General features: G+C 43.2%; 1 protein-coding gene across 1 annotated transcript in view; it reads right to left on the bottom strand.

Annotated features, from left to right (window-relative positions):
• LOC308581550 (netrin-4-like) overlaps nt 1–12673 on the bottom strand; it is a 57888-nt gene that overhangs the window by 11524 nt on the left and 33691 nt on the right. The window contains exons 4-5 of the mRNA XM_081184095.1: nt 7447–7573; nt 5804–5992 (exon numbers count right to left, since the gene is read on the bottom strand). Of these exons, the coding sequence (XP_081040221.1) occupies nt 5804–5992; nt 7447–7573 (316 nt within the window). The remainder of the gene's footprint in view (nt 1–5803; nt 5993–7446; nt 7574–12673) is intronic.

The following is a 12673-nucleotide window of genomic DNA, read 5'->3' on the forward strand; positions in this document are numbered from 1 at the left end:
TGTTCCAAGAAACGGAATGCATAACTAATCGGAAACTTTCATCTGACCTTAAACTTGCTCTTCTTTTTCTTTTTGATTCTCGATCTGTAACAGTGTTAAGTAAAAACCTAGCTCCAGGTTGCATTCCTGGCCACCGCCTGCATCGGTGGACCATGCATAAGCTAGCCCCATTATGCCCCTTCCCCATTACACCCCCTTTTCCAGCCACTTCTGGGTCCGTGGAAATGAGCGTGCGCATGCTCAAGCATCAATCGGACATGTGTACAACAGTCACTGCCTGTATATACCTAATTGTGGCGGCTAAATTAATTATCGCCAAACACTGGAGACTTGTTGATGGAATGGTTCGCCCAAATTTGGACTTTGGCATTAATGAAATGTTTGACACATGGACTCCAAGGGTAGAGGAATGAACACACTTCTGACAAGTTTAATGCTGTTTGCTCCAGTTTTCCTATCTATGCTACAAACAAAAGAAAATGGCTTTCATCTACCTAGTACACTTAGCCATATGTGGAATGGCACTTCAGGATTATTTGTGTCAAGCCAGTCAGATTGGGTGTGGGTGTCCTTCTTCTTTCTGTATTTCTTGCTCCTACACAATCAATTTTCAAATGATGCATTTTCAGATGATGATGATTTACTACTTATATCCCACCCATGTGACTAGGCTGCCCCAGCCACTTTGGGTGGCTTCCAACAGAATATAAAAAAACACAGTGAACCAGAAAGTGACATGCCTTGGCTGGTACCCTGAATGCACTTAAGTGGCTTCAATCCTATTGAAGGTGTTAGTGGAAATTAAGCAAATCCCTGGTTAGCAGAATTGCAACTTGAAGGTCATAATTCACATGGAATGGGAGATCATTGATTGGATCTCCAGATATTTCTCTCTCTCCCACCCCCATGTGTGGTTTTCAAGGGGAGAGGACCTTTTGCTCCATTTCCCCATGCTGTTTCCCCCAATGAAGTGTCCGCCTTCCACAGGAAATAACACATGCTCCTGAATCAGTCCTATGTTTAGCCCCTCCCGCCATGAGGACTAGTAGCAGCTTGGTGGGCATGATTTAGAATGGGAAATGGAATATGGGAGAGGGTTAAGCCAGGGCCAGCCCAAGACATTTTGATGACTGAGATAAAAGGCAAGATATGGTCACTCCCATTCCATGTACAAAAGCCAGCCTAACTTGCAGCTGGTTCTTACTTCGATATTGACAGTGGGGCAGAGTCCTCCACCACACCAGAGGGCAGCAGGCCGGCCAGGCACGACACCCCTCCGCATTTACCACTCTTCAGTGGCTGCTTCACTTCGTCTAACAGTAGGGCCGGCTCTAAATTAAGCCCCCTGTCCCTCACTAGTGTTGCTCTAATACAGGCATAGGCAAACTCGGTCCTCCAGATATTTTGGGACTACAACTCCCATGATCCCTAGCTAACAGGACCAGTGGTCAGGGATGTTGTGAATTATAGTCCCAAAACATCTGGAGGGCCAAGTTTGCCTATGCCTGCTCTAATAAAAATTGGAGCCCTGTTTCACTGCTAAAACAAAAAAGTCAGGAAATCTGATCATGCATTCCTGTGTCGTCAGTTGTAGACCTTACAGAAACCAAAGCTGTGTGCCCAGCCACTTGCTGACTGGCTGCAAGTAAGGTGAGCCGGCAATGCCCCATCTGCCCTAATGTGCATGTCTGTCCTTCCACCCAGCAAAATACCAAAAGAGTTGAAGAAAGTTCAGGGATGAACAGAGGTGACAGGAAGGGGAAGGCATGTTTATGTGTTTGCTGTTTGGGCTGGTTTATTTCCTTTCAATTCATTTTGCAGGAATGTCTGTGCATCCCTACCAATGAGAACTCTGTGGAGGAGGATTTGGCTAGCACCAGAGCATTCAGACTGTTATACAACACATTTTTCCTCTTACTGGTGATTAAGAGAGAATGTGTTCGATTATTGTGACTAATGCTGAGAGATTCCTTCTGAGCAGAAAGTCCTCTTCGCTTTTCTTCACAGGAGCCTGAGGGCCTTTTTCAGCTTAACAGAGGGACTTTGCTCTGGATGGAAGAACACTCTTAAAGCAAGCTTTTCACGAAGGGATTAATGGGGTATTTCATTCAGCTTTCCCCCTCGGCCTTTCCTTCTCCAACCCAGTGCCCACGGGAGAGACAATGGCAGTTTCCGTTCCCTCTCTCCCTTCCCCAAAGCATTTCTTCCTTTCTCACAATGGGGCTGAGAACTCCATTGCTCATCCCACAAACATCTGTGCAATCTGCTGTGACAAATTTGTTATTTTCCTGTTTGGTATCCGCAGCATTTTTAAAATTATTTTTATTTTGTAAGCCGGTGGATATTTAACATGGCATTTCTCAGCCAAAATAAGCTGAGGGTATGAGTTACTGGTACATCGCAAACCCTCCGGTCTTTTGCTGAAAGTCAGCAGGACAGGGTGTGGTACAAATCGGAATTGTGAGGTAGGATGAAGGCTGATTAATGCCCAGTTAGTAGGACCAGGAGTAGCTGGTAAGGCTGTGTTGCTCTCCTGTCTCTGAACATGGTGTGGCAAAGCCTCTTACTGAGAGGTGGAAGGGCAGGGCAAAATGAGCTTGGCACAGTGCGGGCATTATGGGGGAGACAACCCAATGTTCCTGCCACTGTGTCTGTGCTGTGCCCACACTGTGCCAAACTTCTGATGCCTTGCCCCTCTACCTCTCACTATGTGGCACTGCCACCTCACCTGTGCAGCTCCATTGGCTGCGACTGAGTAGAATTGTATACAGTCAACACACATAGAAAGGGGGCACAGGATGGCAACCAGGAGCTCTCCCCCCACATACACGTTCAGCACAACTTGTGAAAGAACCTTTGTTTGTAAAAACTCGCTATACGTAGGCTCTGCATGCTTGATATGTGACAGAAGAGACTTTTTCCACAGAATGCGCGAACAGGGAGCAGAACTTGTTGGAAAACTGAAATGAATAATTTGAATCTGACATATTTTCAAATATTGCCAAACTCAACCTGCCACCCAGAGTGGTTGGGGAAACTCAGCCAGATGGGCGAGGTATAAATGATAAATAATAATTATTATTATTACTACTACTACTACTACTATGTGAAATTTCAAGTAAGAATTCAAAAAGCGCATCTCAAATTTTACTTCACAAGTCAGGTACTTCAGACTTGTTCGCATCTTGTCTGTTTTGATTTTGGCAGGTGGCAAACTGTGACATATTGGAAGTAATCAAATACAGTTGTACTATGGAAGTCGAATGGAATCCATTCTGGAAATCAGTTCGACTTCCAAAACGTTCGGAAATCAAAGTACAGAAACCGTGGAAGCCCTGTCGGATGTTTGGCTTCCAAAAATAGTTCGCAAACCGGAATACTCACTTCCAGGTTTACGGTGTTCTGGAGCCAAAACATTTGAGAACTAAGCTGTTCTCAAGGTATGACTGTACTAAATACTAATGCACATGTCAAAGACTTGCATGTCAGTTAAAATCTTGAGCAATCTTTTTTTTAAAAAAAATGTCTTAAATGTGGCTCGATAACTGCTTTTGTTTCTGATGTTTTTGATCTGTTTTATATTTGTTTTCTGGTTCTCTTTTATAGGCTATCTTGGAAATCTAGATTAATAAAATTACGTTTTTTTTATTAAAAAAAACTTGTCTGTCAGCCACCAAATACTATAAAGAACAAACCATCAATGCATACCAGCTATCAAATCAAATATTACCAAATAATTTTACTAGACTTGCTGACTATCACATAATGTTAATGATCAAATACTGAAATCAAATCCCATTGGATATCAAATACTGTTTGTGATTTTCCCTGAATATTCAGAAAATATTCAGAGGATATCTGGAAAGCATTGAAACATCAGTATTCCCAGAAGTGAATGCTGAAGAAAATATTTGCGAGAAGATTTGTCTTTGAGCTAAGGCAGCCATATTAGATCAAAAGCCATTTGGGAAACTGAGCTTCAGTTTCATTCAAGTTGGCTGCTTTGTAGTTGATTCCTTAGGAAATAATGGTTTTGCTCCCCTTCTGCTCTTTAACTTAAACATTTACCCCACTTTGGTACTCGGGGACAAATCTTTCAACTGCTATGAGGTTTGAAATCTAATCTTGTGGTAGGGTGGCTTTACAAAGCTTACTTTCCCTAAGATTTCTCAAGAGTTAAGAGAAAGGAGCTACAGGAGAAGTCACTGGGTGTCATGCAATATGGTCAGGTACACCAACAGGTTAGCTCGGCAGCTCCTCGTTCCTTGTGCTTTCACAAAAGGTTAAAAGTTGGTGAACAGGGCAGGGAGGGGGGCGGAGGCTGAGCCAGCACTAGCATTTCAGAAGAGGCAAACGCAAAAGAGCAGAAACAGAGGAAGTGTTGTGAACAGGGCCATTCAAGCAATACCAGGGCCCTGCGGAAATTACAGCGCAAGAAGCGTAAGAGTTCAAAGGAAACCTGGATCAGGTCTACCAAAGTAGCAGCAGAAGACCAGAAGCAAGGCAGTAGGGTGGAGACAGATACAGGAATAGGAAAAGAGTAGACTGACATTGTACTTCAAATGGCAGATGTGCTTCCTAGTGAATCAAACAGTGGCCCAGCAGACTGTCTTGCCCTGCACTGAAATTCAGAATTTTCTTCTTTTTTCAGGTGCTGCGTGAATCCCAAAGCATTCATCAGTTTGTTTGCTTCCACTTCCATTTTTTGAAAGGAAATGTATTAGCGTGCACAGCTGTCCCAGTGACCAGGGGAACATTTCACATGTCACGATGGCATCCCTGATCAGCATGTACTGCTGGTTTCTCCTACAAATGGGCAGAACCATTTTTTATACCAGAGCTTGACCCTGGAGAAGGACAGGCATACAGCGATGGTGCTTTGAGATAGGCTCTACCAGTTTGTACATGTGGAAACTCCTCCCCCCCCCGTCAAATTCACTGGTAGTTTTGAATCAATCAGTTACTTTATTATATATAAATATGACTAAAACAAGTGTGCTGATGACTTACATCTAACAATGGGGAAGAAATTCAGTCCAGTTTTCTTTTTAATATCTAATTCACATTTCTCAAATGAATATGCAAGCAGAAATGCAGTTATCATTCCAAATTTGCTCTTCTCTGAATTTTGCAATTCAGTTTTCCAACAAAATAATGTGTATTAAAATGCATATGTTTGAGAAAAGGGTACATAAAATGCATGTGTTTGGGAAATAACATACAAAAATACATAACCTTAGAGAAAATTGTTTGCAGAAAGGTGTGTATTTGTCACACAAAGTGCATACAAAAATGTGTACTTCAGGCCCTGTATACCTGAAGGAGCATCTCCACCCCATTGTTCAGCCTGGATACTGAGGTTCAGCTCTGAGGGCCTTCTGGTGGTTCCATCATTGTGAGAAGTGAAGGCACAGGGAACCAGGGAGAGGGCCTTCTTGGTAGTGGTGCCCACCCTGTGGAACACCCTCCCATCAGATGTCAAGGAGATAAAGAACTGCACAACCTTTTGAAGACATCTGAAGGCAGCCATGTATTGGGAAGTTTTTAATATTTGATGGCTAGTTGTGTTTTTATACTATGTTGGAAGCCACCCATAGTGGCTGGGGCAACCCAGTCACATGGGCGGGGAATAAATCATCATCATCATCACCATCATAGGAGAAATTCACATTATAATGCCAATGAACTTTCATGACTTTAAAAGCAACAGCACTGCAGCCTGCTGCAGAAATGTGAAGAAATAAATTTATGGTGGAAAGAAGAAGTGAAATCCAAATTGGCAGACCCACCCATCCCCACTTACGTTTGCAAATCTCCGGAGAAGACATGGGTTTCCCTTTGTCTCTGTAAAAACCAGGCTTGCACCTTTGACACCGGTAGCCCTCTGTGTTGTGCTTGCAGTTGTCACAGACACCTCCACTCTGCTTTCCTGATGCCAACCAGACGCTCAGGTCAAAATGGCAGCTCTCAGCATGACTGTGACAGCGACACTCTGTCCAGAGCCCAGGGGGGAGGGGGAGAGGGAAAAGAAGGAGGAGCAACATGATTCTTACTCACACTGTAGTACAAGTGAATAGAACTTAAATGTGGGGGTTTTCCCTCGCATGGATTTATTTAGTCCTAACATTTCAATTAAGAGCAAGGAAACGCTGGGAAGACGTGTAAAGAAAATCCAGTGACGTGAGTGGTGTTTTCTGGTCAGCCGCTTTGAGGGTTATTGTTGCTGTTATTTTACAACTAAGCACTATACGAGTTTTATGAAACAAACAAATAAATTATTCCTTTTACATTTCCCTCAATCAGTATGAGTTAAGAAAAGGCAGGATTTGCAGGGGTAGGGCAGAGACTGAGTAATTTAAGTGATAAACCTACCTCTTTTGTGCTGATAACCAAGCACTTATTGTAATCATCTTTGCAAAACTGATTCCACATAAAGTTTGTTGCCTTTTATTAGTATATAAGATGTAAAACATGAGAAGAGCTTCACCCACCCCACCCCATTCTGATAAAAGGGATGTAAATATTGTCTCTAGGGCTGCATCTAGCCTGAAGTATCTGTGATGTTCAGTCCTCGTCCCTCAAATACCCCACCCCACTCCACCTCAACTAGTTTAAACCAGAATCTTTTTTTGGAAGAGTGACTTGTACATCAGGCCAATAAAAGTAAAATTGGGCAATGATAGATACATCTCCAACTAGGCCACTAACTGCGCCATAGTTTTAAGGTGAAAGGATCCCTAGAGGTTAGAATTTTGATTATGGAAACCTTAAACCTCTAGAGTTGAGCCTCTTTAACTCTGATTTTAAAAACCTCACTGTAACTGGAGTTTTGCTTTATCCAATGTATTGTTTTCAATCACTATTTCAACTAACATACCCATTCTGAATATATTATTTTCTGAGGAACGATGGTAGGACCTTTACCATTTTTAAAAGCACCTTGAAATGAAGTACTACTCTTTTGACGAAATGAAATAAAACTAGAAAGCCTCTAAATTATGTGAACCGACCTGAGACCTGCGGGTATAGGGCGGTATATAAATCTAATAAATAATAATAGATAAATAAATCTACAATGGTACCTGCTGAGAAACAGATGGACTTTTAAAAATCTATATATTTTCCCCTACTCTCATCGTAGGCCAAAACTCTAGTAGGCAATGCTAGGGCAAAATCTCTTTGAAAACCAGAGCTTTGCTCTTTGTACCCTATTTTACAATATATCACATAGGCCAACCACATTTGCTCACACATGCACACACACATATAGAGAGAGACTGAAAGGAGTTTCAGGCAGTTGCTTGGCAATCCCGTTCCCCATCTGTCGGTAGAGCATCGTAAATCCCAACTCCATGAATTGGCTGTTATTGGGCTTTGCTGCTGGGTGGAAAGATGGATTGCATTGCAACCCTTCATCTCTACCCTCTCTTCGCCATACCCACATACTTCTGCATTCATTTGGTGTCCCCGTTTTTCCATCGCCTGGCTCCCATGGCTGGTCATTGTACAATGGCGCGCACCTCTCACAATGCTGTCCTGCAGTGTTATGTCTGCACATGCACTTCCCATGGACCTGTCAAAGAAAGCAACAACAACACACACATTCAGAAAACGATAAAGCGCTAAAATGCACTAGCTAAGAGGTCTTTTTGGTGGAAGAACACGCATTCATTGCATCCCAAAGGGCTGCTCATTGGAACCCTCTCCACTTGGACGTCCAAAATTTGGAAGGGGCAGAGGGATGACGGCGACTCCTGCACCTTTCCCATGCCCAAAGCTCCAGGCCCCATTGGCCACAGCGTCTCCCAGCAGTTCCAAGATGGATGGCAGTGGCAATATCTTGAAACAGGTCCTACTGGAGAAGGCCTAGCTACAGGCTTACAGGTGACATGCTGAAAGAAATTCTTCCTTCTGAGAAGAAATGAAACCTCGGGGGTCTGAAAAATCTGCAAAAATGTGAATCTGCACCTAATGCTTTAATGCAGAAGTGTGTCACTGGCTCTCACCTGGCCACGTCTTTGAGACCAAGCCTACGTGGGTTTTAGCAGGACACACAGGCACTGACAGCCTAAAATAATTATTTAGTGGGCGTTGCAAAGGGAGAGAAATTGTTTCAAGTGCCATTTGTTTTCATTGCAGAAAGCCTAAAAGGTAAAGGGACCCCTGACCGTTAGGTCCAGTTGTGGATGACTCTGGGGTTGCGGCGCTCATCTTGCTTTACTGGCATACAGCTTCCGGGTCATGTGGCCAGCATGACTAAGCCGCTTCTGGTGAACCAGAGCAGCACACGGAAATGCCATTTACCTTCCCACCGGAGCGGTACCTACTTATCTCCTTGCATTTTGACGTGCTTTCAAACTGCTAGGTGGGCAGGAGCAGGGACCGAGCAACGGGAGCTCACCCTGCCGCGGGGATTTGAACCGCTGACCTTCTGATTGGCAAGCCCTAGGCTCTGTGGTTTAGTTCACTTTATTTTCCTTTTCCCTCACATTTTCAAATGTCTTTCTCTCTTTTGTTTTCAAATGTGATTTTTAAAATATGGAAGAGGTCTCCCAGTCACCCCCCTCTGTATTGGTTGTGAGATGAATGAAAATTGAACTGAATGTGCCCCACTGAGTTCAATTTTCCAATCATCAAACACCCCCCTGCACCCCTAAATTCCTTCCACCGCCCTCTCTTGCACATGGGGTTGGGGTACCAAATGTTGCAGCTGTGCAGCCATGCTTCTGCCTCACTGCATATTATATACAAAAGTGGAGCCTGAGATTTCAGTTCTGACTGAGGCATGAATCTAATCTAAATCCCTTTAATCTTGCTACTAATGCCACTGGCAGTTCTCTATGGTGTTTAAAGGGGGGGCAATTGTGTTTCATCTGCTGCAAGGCCTATACATGTTGTTGCAGGTGAGAAACTGGTGAGACGTATTCTTAAAAAATTAAATTTATAGATACATCTCCTCTACGCTCCTCTCTGCTACCCTTCACCAGCTTGCTCCCTACAGCATTTCTCCCCCCCCTTCTCTCCCTCTTTCCTAATCCCTTCAGATCAGATATGAGGACACAGGCTACATGGCTGATGCCACTGCTCCTTTAGAGCCAGCTGGCAGATTTTCTGTGCCCAGAGCAGTTTGCTGCCTCCTCACGGAAGACTGAGCAGAGACTTCGGGGTATGCATTTCTCTCCCTCTCTGCACTTGGCTGCAGTCAGCCTCAGGGGAGGATGGAAGGGACAGAGTACATTGTACAGGAAGCCTCTAGGGATTCGTAGAAGAATGCCTGTGTTCAAAACCCCAAACCTGCTTTTAATTTGAGAAGGGAGAAAGAAAGAAAGAAAGAAAGAAAGAAAGAAAGAAAGAAAGAAAGAAAGAAAGAACAACTGAATAACTGTCACCTTAGTATTTCAGTGTGTGAAGACCTCTTTTAAACCAAATAAGTTATACAGTCATACCTTGGAAGTCAAATGGAATCCGTTCCAGAAGTCCATTCAACTTCCAAAATGTTTGAAAACAGAAGCCTCAGAAGCCCCGTCGGACGTCCAGCTTCCGAAAAGTTGCTCGAAAACTGGAACACTCACTTTTGGGTTTGGATCATTCGGAAGCCAATTTGTGCGGGAGCCAAGGTGTTTGCGATCCAAGGTACGACTGTCTATCAAGCAGAGATGGGTCAATGGGTCCATTTTGGCTTCTCACAGTTTCTCACTTTCCCAGTCTTAAGTTGGGTTCCCTACATTTCTAAATCAATTCCACCCCTCTCAAAAAGTTTAGCATTTTGTTTGTTGTTTTTTTTTTGTGGGGAGCCAGAACAAGCGATTACCAGCTGCCCCGAGCACAAAAATTATGCTTCCGAAATCTCTTGATAGCGATTCCGCACAGAAAGAGGCAAAGCCACAGCCGCCCCTCCCCATGTGCCACTCACAGCAGAAGCCCTAGCACAGCAGAAGTTTAGCATTTTGGGGTGGATGTTTGCAAACAATTATGCCTACTATACAGAAAGTCAAGTTTCCTGATATAATGCATTTTCATGTGTTGTTTTCATGACTATCTACCTGTGCCTTATAGGCCTCCTTCCGGCAACTCCTGCAGCCAAGCTCTACTTTCTTTTGGACCACATCAGCAAGGCTGAGATGGGGGTCTTGTTGTCTGGGCAGACCAGGACCTCCATACACACTGCATAGTCTTGCTCCCTAAGGAGGTCACTTTGGTGCTGCTAACACAGAGACTTGACTTCACACCTGAAGGCACACTCTCAAGACAGACGCCAGCAACAACCCAAGCATATGCATTTTTGTACACATCATTTGGCTGGAGAACTGCAAAATTCAGAGCAGTTATGAGTCTCAAAGGATGGATGCGTTTCGATTTGCGTATTGCTTCAGAAAGTGCAGATCAAATAAGTTTGTTGTCAACTGTGAGCTTAATCAAATTTCTCCCCCATCCCTAATACCAAGTGCAGGACTGAAAAAAAAGTTGGATGGGATAAAACAGGAACAAGAAAACCACAATTCCGTGCCAAGGAAAAAAATTATGACTCAATCCTGTTGAATGCTAGGGACTTTCTGGTTAATTCAGAAGTAAAACATTTTAAGCCAGATGCATCACTTAAAAAAACAACAACAAACAGCCTTGAGAACCATGTAGACTTCATTCCTCTGCATGTCTGGCATGACAGACACTTTGAAAGAGAAATATTCCCGTACCTTTTTGATTGGCTGAAGAACTGGTGGCTTAAAAAAACAAAAACGGTATTTGCTTGCTTGCTTGAAGGTGATCTAAAATTGGGAAGCAATTTGGCAGCATTGATAGGACTAACATTCCTACATAATATATACTTAACAGCATTATAAATATTATAATTTATTGAATTTCTATACCTCACTTCAGCCAAGGATCACTGAACATAGCTGTCAACGTTTCACTTTTTTAAAGGGAAATTCCCTTATTCCGAATAGGATTCCTTGCAAGAAAAGGGCAAAGTTGACAGCTATGTCACTGAAGTTTACCACAGCAGGACAAGAGGGAACACTTGGTCTTTTTATGTTTGAGTGCTGGGATATGGGGAGGCAGGATAACAGCAGTAGGCCCAGCCCACAAGCTACATGGGTTTAGTCTATTTTCTGAACAAGACTTCTATACTGTGAGATTTTACAGAGCTCTCAAAAGAGTTCAGCAAGATCTTACGATATCCTACTGGAAGCCACTGTTGCAACCATGTGACCCTAGCAAGTGAGGCACTGGTTCAACAGGCATGGTTGGGGGGATGGGTACAGCACCTTCCTATTTTGCTTCAGGTGGCAAAAAAGGACAGGTCATCCCTGGGTATGCTTTAGCATGTATGTACATGTGTATACTCTAGCCTGGCCCATATCAGGCCATGGCCCCACTCACTATCAGATTCCCTCTGACTTTTGGGGATGGGCTTAGAGCACTCAAGAAACAGAAACAGGATTTGGCTTAGCAGATGCAAGGGCTATGCAGATGGTGTCAGACCCCTAACTCTATATATGGCCTCTGCTGAAGTCAAGGCAAGCAGAGACCCAGTGCTCTCCACCCATGACGTCCCTGAAATATGCATGTCCTTCCTTCCTTCCACACACACTGACCATAACGATAGGCATTTTGCTGGTATATAATAACCAGCATCTTGAATAATCCCCAGAAGCTAACTGGCAGCAAATGGAATTGAGCAAGAAGAGGATTAATGTGCTGCCTGTGATCTGCTCTTGTCACAACGTTTTGATTTCTGGACCTCAATCAAGAATTCCTTTTGTTCCCAGCCATCATAATCATGATGGTAAAGGAAGGGAAACTACAGTTTCATGGTGGAGGTGGGGGTGGGAAGGAGCACATTGGCTGGAACATTGGTGACGCAGGCTATTGTGACGCAGACTTGTGTTTCCATTTGGTTTCATCTTATCCTTCCTTCCTCTTGTGTTTCTCCACTTAGCCTCTTTTATCCTGCTGATGATTCCTACTGTTGTTGCTACCATTGGTGCTATTTCTTGGCTGTCATTAGTCAATGGGGGCGGGGGTAGGTCCCATTGACTGAAGTTTGGGTACTGGAACCTTTCCAGAACTGGGCATCTGATGCCAATTCACTGAATATGTTTGTCATTTGGCTACACGTTCACTTTGTACTGCTGCCAAAGCAATTTTGGACACAGAGAGATTTGCATATCATCATCAGGAAGTCACTTGCAGGCCCCAAGGAACAGGCAAGAATTCATATTGGGTTTCATGCAAACCAGTACAATTTCTCACCTGCCCGGGAGTCGGTGGAAGAAGATTGGAAGAAATTTAAAGACTATCTACAGAAGTATTGTAAAATTAATGAATGTTAGAATGATGTTGGATAGAAATTAAGTGGTTTTCAGCTGTAATACTATAAGGGAATATGAAAAATGGATTATTAATAGGTAAAAATTTAATGTTACAATATTTTAAGATTAAAGACTAGGATAAACAAAGAGGGTAAGGATTTGCTGAACCAACAAACTGAACTGGAATACAAAAAAGGGAGGTGTGAGGAGGTCCGGGAAATAAGCCAATGAAAAATAGGTAATGGAAAGAATGAGCTGTTTTTAACCATTTTTATTTTGTATTTTTGTATTTTTGTATTTTTACTTTGTAATACTTTGAAAATCTTAATAAATATCTTATAAAAAAACAACACAATTTC

The sequence above is a fragment of the Podarcis bocagei genome (genome assembly GCF_964188305.1).
Source record: "Podarcis bocagei genome assembly, chromosome: 2".
Lineage (NCBI taxonomy): Eukaryota > Metazoa > Chordata > Lepidosauria > Squamata > Lacertidae > Podarcis > Podarcis bocagei.